Genomic DNA, 13,846 nt, shown 5'->3' with positions numbered 1-13,846 from the left:
TTGTTTTGTAAACGGCAGACCTATGGATTAGTGTATCGGGTTAGTTTTGCCTTTTTGGTTTACAATTCAATTACTTTTCTGCTTCCTCGAAACTTCGTATTTAAGCTGAGTATAACCCTTCTTGTATTTTATATAGTACTATGATATAACTAGTATAAGATATAAGCCTTGCCTGATACCACTTCCCCCAACTATTAAAGGCTATAGTCTCTTTGGGGCTATAATTTATTATCTAAAAGTGCTCACAGTAACGAGGAGACTTCTTAAAATTCCCTTTACCTTAGTAGAAGAAAGTGTCTTATTTCAAGCTTGGAACCATAATAGAGGGATATAATAACAAGTATATTATTTAAATCTTTATACTATAATTCATACCCAAACTAGGTCTAAACTAGGGCTTCTAGTGCCCTAGTCACTGGGTCTGGGCTGGGTTTTGGGTCGTGCGGGAGCCTATTTCTGAGTGCCCCCTTTATCTACAGTTAAAGGTGGATAAGGGTTTGTCTCGTGCAAGGTTAGGCCTTGACACCTTGAGGCACCCTGAAAGCCCAAGCGGCACAAAGATTTGTCTGAGGTGATAGAGGTGAGATTCCTGCCTCAGTATGCCTGCTGTAGCCTGCTGTACCGACAATGCAGTGTCGTGGTTATGGACTGGATGCCCAAGAACACCACAGCGAGGAGTAAATGGAAAGACAAGTCTTAGGAAAGGAGGCAGTAGTAAATTCAAGTGCAAAAGGTGGGCCCCTTCCTCTAGTGTTGACCAGGGAGTATATAGCCCAGTCATGGCCCCTCATCCTCCCATTTACCTTAACGTCATTCACCCCACCACCACCAACAACAACATCAACAACAACAATGAGAGAAGGCCTTGATCTCCCCGAATTCGGATACCTCCCATTCGACCATTTCGTCATAGTAAAGCCCCCGTTTCCCAGAACATAAGACAGCATGTCAATGCCAAGCTCTCGATTTACCTAGGCAAACTGGGACACAGCGTCCCCGCTCTCCCAAAACGAGCAGAAAAGAATCCTCGTCGAGAAATGGATTGCGCTAGGAAAATATGGCCGAAACGTATATATCAACCTACCTAACCTTTCATTCAGCCATCTCTACCCACTAACTAACAAGCCTAAGCACTTCGCCCTTGCCACATTTGCAGACCCAATCATCGATGATATCCCCGTGGGGGTCCCGCAAGATCTCCTGTCGGAGGACGACCGTGCTCTCAACAGCATGCTTTCCACCACACTATGGATCCGTACCTGGTTCGGCGATCCTAAAGATAAGAGCCAAGAGGCCGCAGACACAGCGTACGCTCGACTCCGAAAGACAGTCCTACAGCAGGGTCGCGAGAACTACCACATTTCCTACATCCCTAAGGAATTCGTCTTTGAGGACCGGCAGGAACTAAGCGCGGATGCCCAGCGGGGCGGGGATGTGATTAGGGGCGTTGCGGCCGGCTGTGCCGGGTCTGTACCGGGGTATCTAGTTGCGGCGCTAATGCACTGCCCCGAGCTGTTTGAGGGGATGTCGGATGACGACTGGCGGCATTTTACGGGAGAGGAGCGGGCCGAAGAGCTGGCGGAGAGTGATCGGGTGCAGAGTGCGCTGGTTCTTGTTGCGGACCGGAAGGCCTGTGAGGAGGGCTGGGTGTTAGTTCTAGCGGTGAATCATCGGGGGGAGATTCTTCCGTTTAGGGTGCGTGAGCGGGCTAAGGACACAGCGCAGATTGCGGTGAATTGGCTGCAGGGGCAGCCTTTGTCTGAGGTTGCGGATGACGAGGATGAAGATGTGGAGTTTTACTTGGGGGGAGGGGATGGGTGGGAGTAGCTACTTAGGTATGAGTAGTAGATTGGATGCTCCGATGGAAGCTCCTATAAAAATGTTCTATTATACATAAAGAACATAGATATGGCTACCTAGAAATGATGCCCGCGGTGCTTTCGGTGCTTCATAATACTCGGAGGTGGCAGAGTTGGCTGTGCATCGTCAAATGGAATATGTATTTCATGCACGGGCTCATTCCCCGCAATCTCGACGCCTGCGGGGAGAGCGTGTTAGCAGCATGCACAGAAACGGGGTTTCTTCAGGGATGATTCACGTTTGATATTGAGCATCTCCTCTTGAGTGGGCTTCTCGCCTCGCTTGATCTTGGCCATTGTCGAATATGACCGTGCACCTGGAGCTGCTGTCAGACAGGCCAAGGGATCCAAGCAAACGAATAATACTTACTGAACTGTGTTCACATAAAGACCCCCACGGATTGCCAAAACGGGTGATCATGCGTGCCAGCAGCCCGACACAAGGCATTTTTGGCGATAGAGTACTTCCTGTTTCCCAGCGTATTCACGGCGCCAATGACATCAGCCATCTTGAGTTGATTCTCGTTCTCGTTGGCGTTTTCATCGCATATATAGATGTCATACTCATAGTTATCGCAAGTGCTGTACTAAGGTCTATCACAACACTTGCGGCAATCATAGATTTGGACTCGCTTTTGCCTTCGCCGCGAGTAGCTGTTGTTGTTGTTGTTGTTTTGTTGTTGTTGAAGATGAACCTGTCGTAGAGGGGCCGATCGCGGGCGCATATTGGTGAAATAATTCAGTCATTATCAGTGTGTTTATTTCTTCCGCTTCAAGTTAGTTACCCATTTGAACTCGATGGCCTCTTCAATCTGTGTCGGAATCACACTATCATCGTAGAAGAACCGGCGCCCGACTGATAACAAGCGATGTCTCACACGCTTATGTGTGTATTCTTCTTTTTTTTTTTTCTTTGCTATACTATGTAATGTTGTGGAAGATGTTGTTAAAAAAGCAAATACAGCCGATTCTCAAATAGGGAAAACAAGTTCGAACCAGAGTATGTAACTTAAGAGTTCATAGAAGAGATGAACCTTGTGGCGGCATAGCACCATGATATATGTCACCAAGCAGACTTTTGCCGTATGAAAAATATAAGAGTATTTCTCCGGAGAGGTTTACAGAATCGTAAGCCGAGGTGAATAGTTCGCGTAATTCCAAATATATATATCAAGATGATTCACGTCGTCCAAAGTGTTCACCGCCAGCCCTTCCGCCTTGGACATTTTGACGGCTTTTTTTTGTTACCTTCCGCGGACCAGCTATTTTATTTCTTCAATCATCTACTTCCTCAAGACCGATCGTTCATCGCTCTGATTAAGATGAATCGCATTTCACCTGATTGAACCATATCCCCCCTTCAACAAGCTGCAATGGCACAGTTTGTTCCGCGCAGTACATTCCCCCATTATGGGGCTATTCCAAGGTCCTACTTCTTAGGACACCACAGGGCTGGTCTGACCAAGATGAAGAGCATGCTCTCAACTATCGACTATGTTGTCGAGTGTCGTGACTACCGAGCCCCTGTTACCTCTATCAACCCCATGTTCGAAGAAGCTTTGGGCAAGATGCGACGACTGGTCGTCTACACCAAGAGGGATCTGGGAAGCGTTCCCAAATCATCCGCCCAGAGAATAGTAAGTATTTGTCTCTACCACGGAGTCAGATAACAGACAGTTAGATATCAGCTAACATATCCGCAGACAGAACGCAAATTGCAGAGTTTCGATCCAAAAAGCGCCGTGTTCTTCACCAGCTCATCCGTCCGCCAAGATGTCAGCCAGATCATCAAACACCTCCGAACCGATGCCGAAGCCCCTGATAAGTTAGTTGGCTGTCGAGTGCTAGTTGTCGGAATGCCCAATGTCGGCAAGTCAACACTGATCAATAACCTGCGCAATTCAGGCACGGGCAAAGCCAAGGCTATGAAAACCGGGCAGCAGCCCGGTGTCACACGCAAGATAGCTACACAAGTGAAAATTATTGACCGAGAGAACGGGTCCCATGTCTACGTTCTGGACACACCGGGAGTGTTCATGCCGTATGTTCCGGACGCGGAGAATATGCTCAAGCTGGCTCTCTGTGGCTGTGTCAAGGATAATGTCATTTCAGCGATCACTCTAGCGGACTATTTGTTGTATCATATAAATATGCATGATCCAACGATCTACAAACGCTGGTCGGAACCGACGAATGACGTGGTTCCGTTGATTGAAAGTTTTGCGCGCCAAACTGGCCTGCTCGCAAAGGGTGGGGTGCCAATGATGGATGGGGCCGCGCTTCTATTCATACAGAAGTGGAGACAAGGAGAGCTAGGTCGATTTTTGGTGGATGACCTAGACGCAGAGGAGAAACGGCGGGAAGATCCTACGCAAACACCGCGCATGAGCATGACCCAGGCCTTGAGAGTGGAAAGGACAACTCGAAGGCACAAACCGGATGCAACTAGCGATCTGTAACATACTGTATATATAATGAATCTGCCTCAAGAGATGTTGGTAGATATTTTGAAGATAATAATCAAGGGATGTCATTACGAACAAACGAAAGATAATGCTTGAAATGTGAAGATCTTGCAGAAGCACCTGTAACGCCCGACCCAAGCAAAGGACAGAAATGGAAGCAACGAATCTTGGCCGCAGTATCCAAATCAAGAGATTTTGTCCAGAAGGCGGCGGCGCCGCCTATCAACAAGCTCTTCCTGGACCTCATCCAGCGTCGGGAGTCGCCATTCCACTCCATCGCCTGCATCACCAGGTAGAGATTGCCAGCCATCTTCAGCATCATCCTCTCCTTGATGGCGCAGGTGTTCAACAGACTCCTTTTCCTTCTGCTTTTCATACGCCAATAACGTGCCATCTTCTTCATCAAGGCCATAGCCAAAGTAGTTGGCATCAACCTTCCTCGTCGCAATATCTCCACCACGGCCAGACACAGCCTCTTCCTCTTCCGGTCCTTTCGCACGAGTAATTGCAGCCTCGATCATTTCTTTGACACCAGGTAGCTCCCGAGCACGGCCGTAGTATTTGTAGCCTCTGCCTCCGCCGGGGATCTCGCGCCCTTCATCATCGTAAAGGCGGTTCGATCCACGCATGTAGTTCGGTCCACCCAGGTTGCGGATTTGCATTTCCCACGCCCATTTTTCGCGCATGAGCTTGTTGATCTCGTCGTTGAGATCGCGGATCTGATAGTCGCTCAAGCTTTGCACATGGATGCGTGATACTTTGCGCGAAATTTCTTTGACAACTTGTCCGCGCCAGCGCTCGCATACTGGCACCGTGTCGATAGATGTGATCGCCTTGGGGCGTCGTGTTCGTGAGAGATCAATGATTCCGAGGTCGGCTGCTTGCTGCGCTCGGAAGCGGAACAGCATCGACTGCGCTTTTTCACTGTTGCGTGCCTGTTACATAGCGGGGGGTTGGGTTAGCAAAATGTGATTCTACTTGGATATGGGGATTTCCTGGTGGATCTAAGCTGAGAGAAATGAGTCTCACCATTATGAAAAATTGACCAAGTCAGCGACCTGAAGAAGTCAGGTATCGTGGGCGTTGGCAGGGAAGAAATCCGGAGAGGAAATCATGAGCTTGACAGCTTGAGGTGAAGTTGCGCGCGCTAATTGCCGCTTGCCGCGCGTGTATCACGTGCCTTCTTTCCATATACCATCAACTTCAGTCCATTCAACAGCAGTGTGTTCTTGGTTTGTTAGTGCTCTGGAATACATACTTTGTGTTGTTATATTCCATCAAAAAAAGAGCAAAAAATTGGATAACCTTCCATCAGTACGATGATTTTTCACAACCAACAGGCTGCGTCATAAGAAACAACTAAGTTCCAAATGGTATGCAGGCTTTCCAGCTTGATTCCCCTGGTCCATGTTAATAGAGACTATTAAACCATTATAGGTTGAGAAGATATACAATCCCTTACTATCAATATTTGATGGATTTGACAGAATTTAAGGAACAAATTTTCGCTAATGCCCATCTAGATATCAGATCGGTGTTCCTGAGCACGTATTTGATGATATCATCCGTCGGCTGTAAATTTCTAGAGTCAACAAGATCAAATCGTCAGTATTTTGAGCCCAAGAGGGCAGAAGTTGAAGTACTATTGCGGGCTCGAACACAGGGTTGTCTTTCCGCGAAATAAGCAGTACCTATAGTCGTAATAGTCACGCAATACTAAGATTTTTGCGAAGGAAGAAGATTGAAGACAAATGGAGGGTCTGGTGCGTTGTTACATTCTCATCATTGTAGATAGCCTAGTCCAACTGTGGAGCATATTTACTCATGAACAGAAAACTGAAACAAAAATGAACGCCGGAAAATAGAGACCAGGGGATAAAAGCTTGGCCTTTCAAACAATATGAACAAGCTCAAGGCCAGCAGAAAAGACTGAAACATCCCTTTCCCAAATGCAAAGAAAAGTCATTAACACAGAACATTCATCCATAATTATTGTTGCAACTCCAAGCAGGATCAGCCTGCTAAACATCACTTAAGCCATATTCACAAAAAGCCCTTGGTGTTGCTGGGTTGCCGTTGGGGAATGTCACTAGAGCCATAGGCAGCACTCCCACGACGGCTTCCAGCATCACTGAAGGCGACAGCACCACGCCCAATAGTACTGCCCCGCTCAACACGCAAAGCCTTCCAGCCCTCTAGCTCGCGTTCCAGTCGAAGTGCTTTCTCACGCTCCTCGCGGAGATCTCGCTCGGCGCGGCGGGCCAGCAGCTGGGCGTCCGAGTCGGTATGCTGGAGCTCCTCTATGTTGCGAAGCAATCGTTCAATCTTGTCCCGAGCTCTGTTGAGATCGTCATTCAGCTGGGTATTCATCTTGTCCCGCCTGTCAATCTGGGATTGGAGGTCCTTAACGGTGCGGTCAACGTTGCGAAGAGAGCGTTGCTCAGAGCTGTGCTTGCTCTCCTGGTCTTCCAGGTGGGTTTCAAGCTAAACGTTGAGTTAGTATGAAAGTCACAAAAACAGAGTATAGAGCCATTTAAACTTACCTCTTTGATTCGCTTATGCAAGAAGCGAACATCCTGGCTACCAGAAGAATAGCTCTTAGTTTCGAGATCGACACACCGGAGTTGGGCCTCCTTCAGCTGCTTCTCGAGTGATGCCTTGTCCTTGAAAAGTTGGGCATTGGCCTCCCGCTCAGCAGTGACCTCTTTCTGCATTTCAGTTGCAAGGGCGTCTGCGCGGCGCATCTTACCGACCGCAGCGGCGGAAACATCTTCCTGCTGCGCAATCCTAGACTTGAGCTCAAGAAGCTCACGGTCCATACTGGCAGCGTTTCGCATAGATGGGCTTTCACCCTTGGCAAGGTCTTCAAGTCGCTCGCCGGCTTCGGCCAATCGGCCTTCCAGCATCTTCTTGTCCTTCAGAAGCAGATCGCGCTCTGCTTGAACATCCTCAACGGAGGTCCGAAGGGTGCGCACCTGGGACAAGAGTGAAACAACCTTGCTCTGAGCCTCGTTGTGTGCATTGACAGCTTCGTCACGAGAGTTGGTGACATCTTGTAGAACGACATCCATGCGAGCTTTCTCCTTGGCCCATGTTGAGCTATTGAGAACTTCGTTGTCCCATTTGCTGCGAAGGTCTTCCAACTCCTCGCGGAGACGAGAAGCCTCTCCGCGGCCGTTGAGTACACGCTCTCGTTCCATCTCAAGTTCGTTATTGAGAGTCGAGAACTCTCTTTGGTACTTTTGTCGGGTTTGTTCCATCGAGGTCTCCTTGTCTTCAAGATCAATAGCGCGCTGGTTGCGGTAATCTTCGAGTTCATTCTGGAGGCGCTGCTTAGCCTGGAGGGCACCTTGGAGTTCTGCAGCTTGGTCCTCCATCCGAGCCTCGAGGGACTGTGCCTGTCGCTGCAAGTCCTCAACAAGGGCATCCATCTCCTTACGTTCAGACATAATCTGGGCACAGGTTTCTTCAGCTTCCTGTCCTTGGGACTTGGCGAACTGCTCAGCGCGCGAAGCCTTCATAACCGCAATTTCAGCCTGCTCGAGCTTGCTGAAGTACTCATCGGACCGACTCTTGTACAACATCAGACTCGACTCCAGATCAGCCGACCTGGATGACTCGGCGTCAAGGCGAATCTGGAGATCCGAGAATTCTTGAAGAAGTTGATTACGGCTGACTGCATCTTGTTCTCTGCCAAGTTGTAGCTCTTGGGCCTCGGAACGGGCATCACGAAGTTCAACCTCCAATGTCGCTCTGGCGCGCTTCAACTTTTCGAAGTGGGCTTTGGCATCGCCAAACTCAGCAATGGTTTCATTGTGAAGTTTGAGCAGGGAGCGCCTAGATTGCTCTTGCGAGTTGATAAAGTCATAAAGTTCTTCGTGCGATTTAGCTTGAACGTCACGGAGGGACAATTCTCCGGAGCGGATGCTACGCTCCAATGAGGAAACCTTCTTGGAAGAATCGTCGAGTTGTTCGTGGAGACGGCCATTCTCCCGCTCGAGAAGCTGCATGCGACGAATTGAAGGACTATCATCCTGCCAAATATCGGCGGTGGGGGTGGAGCGTCCAAGCTGGCTCTGAAGGTGCTTGTTTTGCATTTCGGTCATCTGGAGCTTATTTTGAAGTTCTTCCAGCTCAGCAGCTGCATCCATGCGCCTTTGGTAGCCTTGGGTATCCACTGTTCGGTCGGACCTGGCGGAGTCATTTGCTGTTTCGAATACATTGTAACGTCGATTGGGCGTAGTAGGATTAGAGTATCTCTTAGCAACGTTCTCGGAGTTCTTCCTGAGGTGAGCCGGAGTACGGTTATTGCTCACTTCATTTTGATCGATCTCCTCGAGCAAAGCGCGCTTAGAGGATGAATATTTGGTATCCAGTTCCTTCATTTCATCCGCATGGCGTCGGCGCATTTCAGCAAGCTGACTCTCTGCTCTTGCGTACTTCTCCTCGGTGACTCCAAGCTTGCTCTGAACGGTTTCCAGGACTTGAGCCAGATCAACTTGCTTGGATAGATGCGGCTGAACAGCCTCCCAGGACTCACTGGGTTCGGTAGCCTCGGGCTCGAAGACCTTGTGTAATAGAATCAATTGGCGGTGCAGGTCCTCGATTTCCTTGTTCGCTCTATCAAGTGTACTCTGGGTTTGACGGGTATTAGCTTGAGCTTGATTGCGAAGTTGTCGTTCGGTTTCGAGCTTGCGATTGGCCTCTGCTAATTGCAGGTTCGCTGTTGAAGCAGCTTTCTCAGCATTACGGCTGGTCTTATGTTCACGATTGACCTCATGATTCAAATCTTCTAAGCTTAGTGACAATTTCTCCTTCTGTTTCTCCAAGGATGTAATCATGACCTGCGAGTCTTCCACTTGGCGACTCAATTTCTTGGTCTCCTCGTCAAGCCTGGCCTTCTCCTTTTGAAGATTGGTCAAACGAAGGCGATTACTGTCACTGGCCTTGGAGTTTGATCGGGCAATGTCAAGGTTCTTCTGCTGGATCTTGGTCAAAAGGGACCTATTATCGTTTTCAGACGCCGTCAGCCTGCCTCGGAGAGTCACGAGCTCCCTTTCAAGACGCTCTTTGTGCTGATCATGGCGCAAACGGAAGTTTTCAGATTCAGAAATTGAGTGCATAAGCTCTTGAATCCGCCCTGAGAGGTGTGCTCGTTCTGCTTCAACCTCTTCAAGCTGGCGGGCCTTTTCTTCAAGGTCCTTCCGTGAACTTGCCATGCGCTCCTCGGCTTGGCTCATGATCTTTCGTTCGATCTCGGCCTCAGCATTCATGCGGGCAGTTTCGGCGTCCGTAAATCTCTCGCGCAGCTTGATCAATTCGTTCTGCAGCTCTTTCCTTGTTGTTTCCGCCGCAACTCGCGCCTCCGTAGCGCGACGCAGACTATCTTGCTGGATGTACATCTCTTTCTCGATAGTAATCTTAGAGTCGTTGAGCGTCTCATATTTCTGAGTCAACTGTGCAAGATTGTGCTCGGAAAGCATTTGCACGTCGTCTCGTGACTGGCGTTCTCGGCTGAGGTCAGCTTGAGCCTGGAAGAGCTGGCTCTTAAGATCGTTTATCTGTTCCTCTAGCAACTTCCTGCTTTCTCCAGCCTCGGCATCCTCGGATCGCTTGTTCTCAAGCAGATTCTTGAGGTCTGCAGCTTCACGTTGAAGTTGTGCCTGTTCAGAGCGCATGGCATCTCTCTCAGCTTGGACCTCACGGAGTCTAGATTGCATATTGTCATGGCGTGACGAAAGAGAATTCTTTTCTGACTCAAAGCTTCTCTTTTCTTCCTCGTACTTCTGAACGTCATTTCGAAGAACTGCGATCTCGCTCTCCTTTCGACGAAGCAGATCTTCGTAGTTCGTGGAAGTACTCGAGAGTTCGGAAATCTGATCACGAATTGACTTGTTCTCTTCAGAGATATCGCGGATTTGTTTCTTAGATTTCTCGAGCTCTTTAGAAGTGTTTGCCAGCTTGATATCAAGGTCATGGTCGGTTTTCAACAATTTGGCTTCTAGATCTTGGAGCTTACGATCTTTCAAGCTGAGGTGGCTTTGAAGCATCTTAATCTCCTGGTCGAGTTCTTGGATTTGGGCATTCTTTTCGGAGGACTGGGTCTCCGTTTCCGAGAGCTTGCTATTAATCTCCTTGACTTGAGATTGCAGACTGTTCTTTTCTGACTCGAGTTGCTGAATGATCAACCCGGCCTGTTCAAGCTGGGTGATCCTAAGTTGCAGCTGGTCATCAATCCTTCTCTTCGCATCGACTAATTCATCGAGTTGCTCTTCAAGGCCTTCTTGGTCGGCGATTGCACCGGCGAGCTTGTCGGCGAGCTCCACTTCTCGGTCTTGCAGTCGCTTGAAAATCTCTTCTTTGTCCAATGCAAGTGCACGCTCACTTTCCAAAGTATGTTGGATCTTCTGAATCTCTATTTCCGTCCGACGTCTCTCTTCATCCAGCTTGTTACGATCAGCAAGATCCTGTTTCATCTTGGCTTCGAGTTGTTGGATTTTATCGTCACGCTTTTTAACTTCTTTCGCATTTCTCGTGTCGCCCAGTAGGGGCTTCATTCTTGAGAACATGCGCCACCACGGGTTCCCCTTCAGGTCCAGGTAAGCGTGGAAGTTCTGTTGAATAATCCTCGTTGCCTCGGCGCGGTAGAGTCGCTTGTTGGAAATGCGGCGCTGAACAAATCCTCGAGCCACAGACTGGAACTTGGACATGATAGTTCGGATGAGTTGGTCGCGTTTTTCTTCTAGATCAGCCAGAACACCTGCTCTGAAGAAGACTTTGGTGCGACCAACCCGGTACCATGCCCGATCCATGCCGAGCCTTTCTAGCATAGTGCGAGCAACACTCTGTCCCTCCAAGTACCCCTTCGGCATGTTCTGGCAAAGGACCTCATAACGCTGTCGGAACTCCGTGAATGGCAAGCGGTTCGGGAATCCAGTACGAGCAATTCTGATGCCTTCCAGGACACCATTGCATCGCAGTTGATCTAAAACCAATGGAGCGTGCAGCATCTTTGGACGCTTCTTATGATTAGGTAGGATACAACGGACGAAATGAGGGTGGGTCGAGTGGAGCTGAGCCATCAAACTAGATAGCTGTTCCTTGTGTCTTTGGGCGACTGTGCGGAATAAGCCCTTCTTAACACGGCTTCTGGGATGGCTGCCACCACCATCCTCCTCCAAGTCCGCACAATCGGAAAACAGATGTGCTACGTGCGGTTCCTTTGATGCAGCCAAGAGACGTGTGATATTGTCGTTGAGCGGATCCTTGTTCTTCTCAAGCCAATCACTCGTGTTGTACTCGACTTCGGCAGCATAGTGGGTCAGAATGAAGCCCTGGTTGAGGCGAGATGCGCGGTACTTTGGAGTCTTGCGGTCCCAAAGGCCATGGAGCTTTTCCGTGAATGATTTGTCTGTCGCCTTCGGCATCACACAATCCTCATCAAGACAAGAGAAAATACCAATGGGGTTGGTCATTTCGATGAGGTCAATTGTCGGCTGCAGGTCCTTCCCGAAGTCGATGAATTGCCACTCAATCTGCTCCCTCGCATACTCTTCTTGCTCAAGAACAAACATATGATGGTTAAAGAATTGCTGAAGCTTCTCGTTTGTGTAGTTGATGCACAGTTGCTCGAAACTGTTGTTTTCGAAAATCTCAAATCCAGCAATATCAAGGACCCCTATGAAATAGTTGTCATCACTGGCCATCGAGCGACCAAGCTGGCCGTTGATTCTGGCGACAAGATTTCCAAATCCACGCTCGTAGATACCCTTTGAGAGGGCATCTAGGGCCATACGGACCTGGTCTGGTGTCTGGACTTTCTCCACCCATTCCCGGCCAGCCTTGACCCGTGGATGCAGGAGGCCCTTCACAAAAGCCTCGGCCTCAATGCCAAGAAGGTAGCAGGCCTTTTCCACGTTAGGGTATCCCTCAGGCACCAAGGTTGCCTGGTCTGCGCGCACACTCGCTTTCGCAACAGCCACATTTCCCAGGTGCAGGACAGCGGCGATGGTCCGCAGGATACAGAGCTGATCCTCTTCGTTGAAGTCCATCACATGGAAGGCTTCAATCAACGAGTTCCATTCTTCCTGGTCCGAGACGCCGACGATAGAGTCATTTCCATCTCTCGTATAAGCGAAGTCCTCGATCTGAAGGTCCGCTAGAAGGAGCTTGTCGCGTGTTTTGCGGTCTGCGCCCTGGAGAAGCTGGTAGAAGACGTGATAGTTTCTCTCGTTGGGGTTAGGCTTGACGACTCTTGATTTCTCCAGCAAATACCAATCGATCCAAGCTCCAGAAATTTGGCCTGCCCGCGAAAATTCAATGCGAATAAACTTTCCGAACCGGGAGGAGTTGTGGTTTCGGACCGTTTGGGCATTGCCGAAGGCTTCAAGAATAGGGTTGGCTCGTAGAATCTGTTGCGAAAGTCCAGTGATTTGCTTCGCTCCAGACCGGCCATAAGGCGTATCAGAAGTGGCGACAGCAGCCAGATACTGGATAACCTTCTTCGTATTTTCTGTTTTACCTGCACCAGACTCTCCTGTTACAAGAATGCTCTGATTCTGGCCCTCCTCGACAAGATTCCGGAAGGCCTCATCAGCCATAGCAAAAATATGGGGTCTAGTCTCCTCTCTCCCGCGACCCTTGTACATTTTGATGTACTCGTTGGTGTAGATCGGTAGTGGACAGTACGGGTTGATTGTTACCAGGAAAAGTCCCGAATAAGTCTATGAAGCCAGTAAGTCAGTTACACTCACCGATTTTTGCATGGTTCCGGGTTTGACGAACATAGATTAGATCTGACTGATATCTGGTGTGCAGATTATGCACCACAGACGCCTCGTTTAGATGTGTGAGTTCCGCCATATCATCTGCCTTGTCAAACTTGGCGGGATTCACTTTGTCGACCTGGTCCGCATCTACTTCTCTTTGCTATTCCGATGTCAGCACATTGTATCTTCGTGATGGGATTAGATCCATACGTCGCCATCGTCGGTCTGCACCAATAGACGTCCTCCTTCAGATTCCTCCAAAACCAGTCCCCGCACAAATGCCTTCTGAGGATCTCGTAGCCACACATATTTGTTCCCTGAAAAGTCATTTTCTCCTTCGAGTCCACGAATCTGATCCGCTCCTCGTCGTAGTTCCTCGGATTTGATGAAACTTGGGGCAAATGTGCCGGAGGAAGGACTGTTCTTTGCAGAGTTCGATCGCTCGCGACTTCCACTTATTGATAATGTTGGCGACAGCTGCGATACCGATGAGTTGCGCAGATGACCTCTCACTGAGTCTAGACCATGCGATGGTGTGCTAATGGCCGATTTCGGCCTCGCCTGTGGTAAATGTGTTCCTTGAGAAGGTGATGGGCGTGCAAATAGACTGGCGCGCTTGGGCGAGCCGTTTAATTGGGAGGGAAGCATGACGATTGTAGTTCAATAGGACATTATTTGCGCGCAGTAGTCGTTATCATAACCAAGATTATTTCCGCAATCTCAGTCGTAAGTGTAGAGGAGATGAGTGTTCGGG

The 13,846-nt window shown here is 49.2% G+C and overlaps 5 protein-coding genes across 5 annotated transcripts; 2 read left to right on the top strand and 3 right to left on the bottom strand.

Moving 5' to 3' along the window:
* Window positions 1–852: 852 nt before the first annotated feature.
* N7479_005629 (uncharacterized protein) lies at window positions 853–1,827 on the top strand (the record flags this gene model as incomplete). The annotated part of the gene is made up of 2 exons (XM_057253325.1): window positions 853–912; window positions 976–1,827. 2 exons carry the CDS (start codon window positions 853–855, stop codon window positions 1,825–1,827), a joined length of 912 nt encoding a protein of 303 aa, XP_057107187.1.
* An 89-nt stretch (window positions 1,828–1,916) lies between these two features.
* On the bottom strand, window positions 1,917–2,156 carry N7479_005628 (uncharacterized protein; the record flags this gene model as incomplete). The annotated part of the gene is made up of 2 exons (XM_057253324.1): window positions 1,917–2,038; window positions 2,099–2,156. 2 exons carry the CDS (start codon window positions 2,154–2,156, stop codon window positions 1,917–1,919), a joined length of 180 nt encoding a protein of 59 aa, XP_057107186.1.
* Window positions 2,157–3,232: 1,076 nt separating this feature from the next.
* Window positions 3,233–4,318, top strand: N7479_005627 (putative GTPase MTG1; the record flags this gene model as incomplete). The annotated part of the gene is made up of 2 exons (XM_057253323.1): window positions 3,233–3,496; window positions 3,563–4,318. The coding sequence occupies 2 exons, from the start codon at window positions 3,233–3,235 to the stop codon at window positions 4,316–4,318; spliced, it is 1,020 nt and encodes a 339-aa protein (XP_057107185.1).
* Window positions 4,319–4,509: 191 nt separating this feature from the next.
* N7479_005626 (pre-mRNA-splicing factor ISY1) lies at window positions 4,510–5,356 on the bottom strand (the record flags this gene model as incomplete). The annotated part of the gene is made up of 2 exons (XM_057253322.1): window positions 4,510–5,259; window positions 5,354–5,356. 2 exons carry the CDS (start codon window positions 5,354–5,356, stop codon window positions 4,510–4,512), a joined length of 753 nt encoding a protein of 250 aa, XP_057107184.1.
* A 1,011-nt stretch (window positions 5,357–6,367) lies between these two features.
* Window positions 6,368–13,740, bottom strand: N7479_005625 (type II myosin; the record flags this gene model as incomplete). Its single annotated transcript, XM_057253321.1, has 4 exons — window positions 6,368–6,808; window positions 6,868–13,047; window positions 13,109–13,252; window positions 13,303–13,740. 4 exons carry the CDS (start codon window positions 13,738–13,740, stop codon window positions 6,368–6,370), a joined length of 7,203 nt encoding a protein of 2,400 aa, XP_057107183.1.
* Between the last annotated feature and the right edge of the window lie 106 nt (window positions 13,741–13,846).

Source organism: Penicillium vulpinum (assembly GCF_028829585.1).
Source record: "Penicillium vulpinum strain IBT 29486 chromosome Unknown utg000003l_segment0_segment0, whole genome shotgun sequence".
Lineage (NCBI taxonomy): Eukaryota > Fungi > Ascomycota > Eurotiomycetes > Eurotiales > Aspergillaceae > Penicillium > Penicillium vulpinum.
The sequence above is the reverse complement of the archived record's forward strand: the minus strand, read 5'-3'. Positions and strand labels throughout refer to the sequence as shown.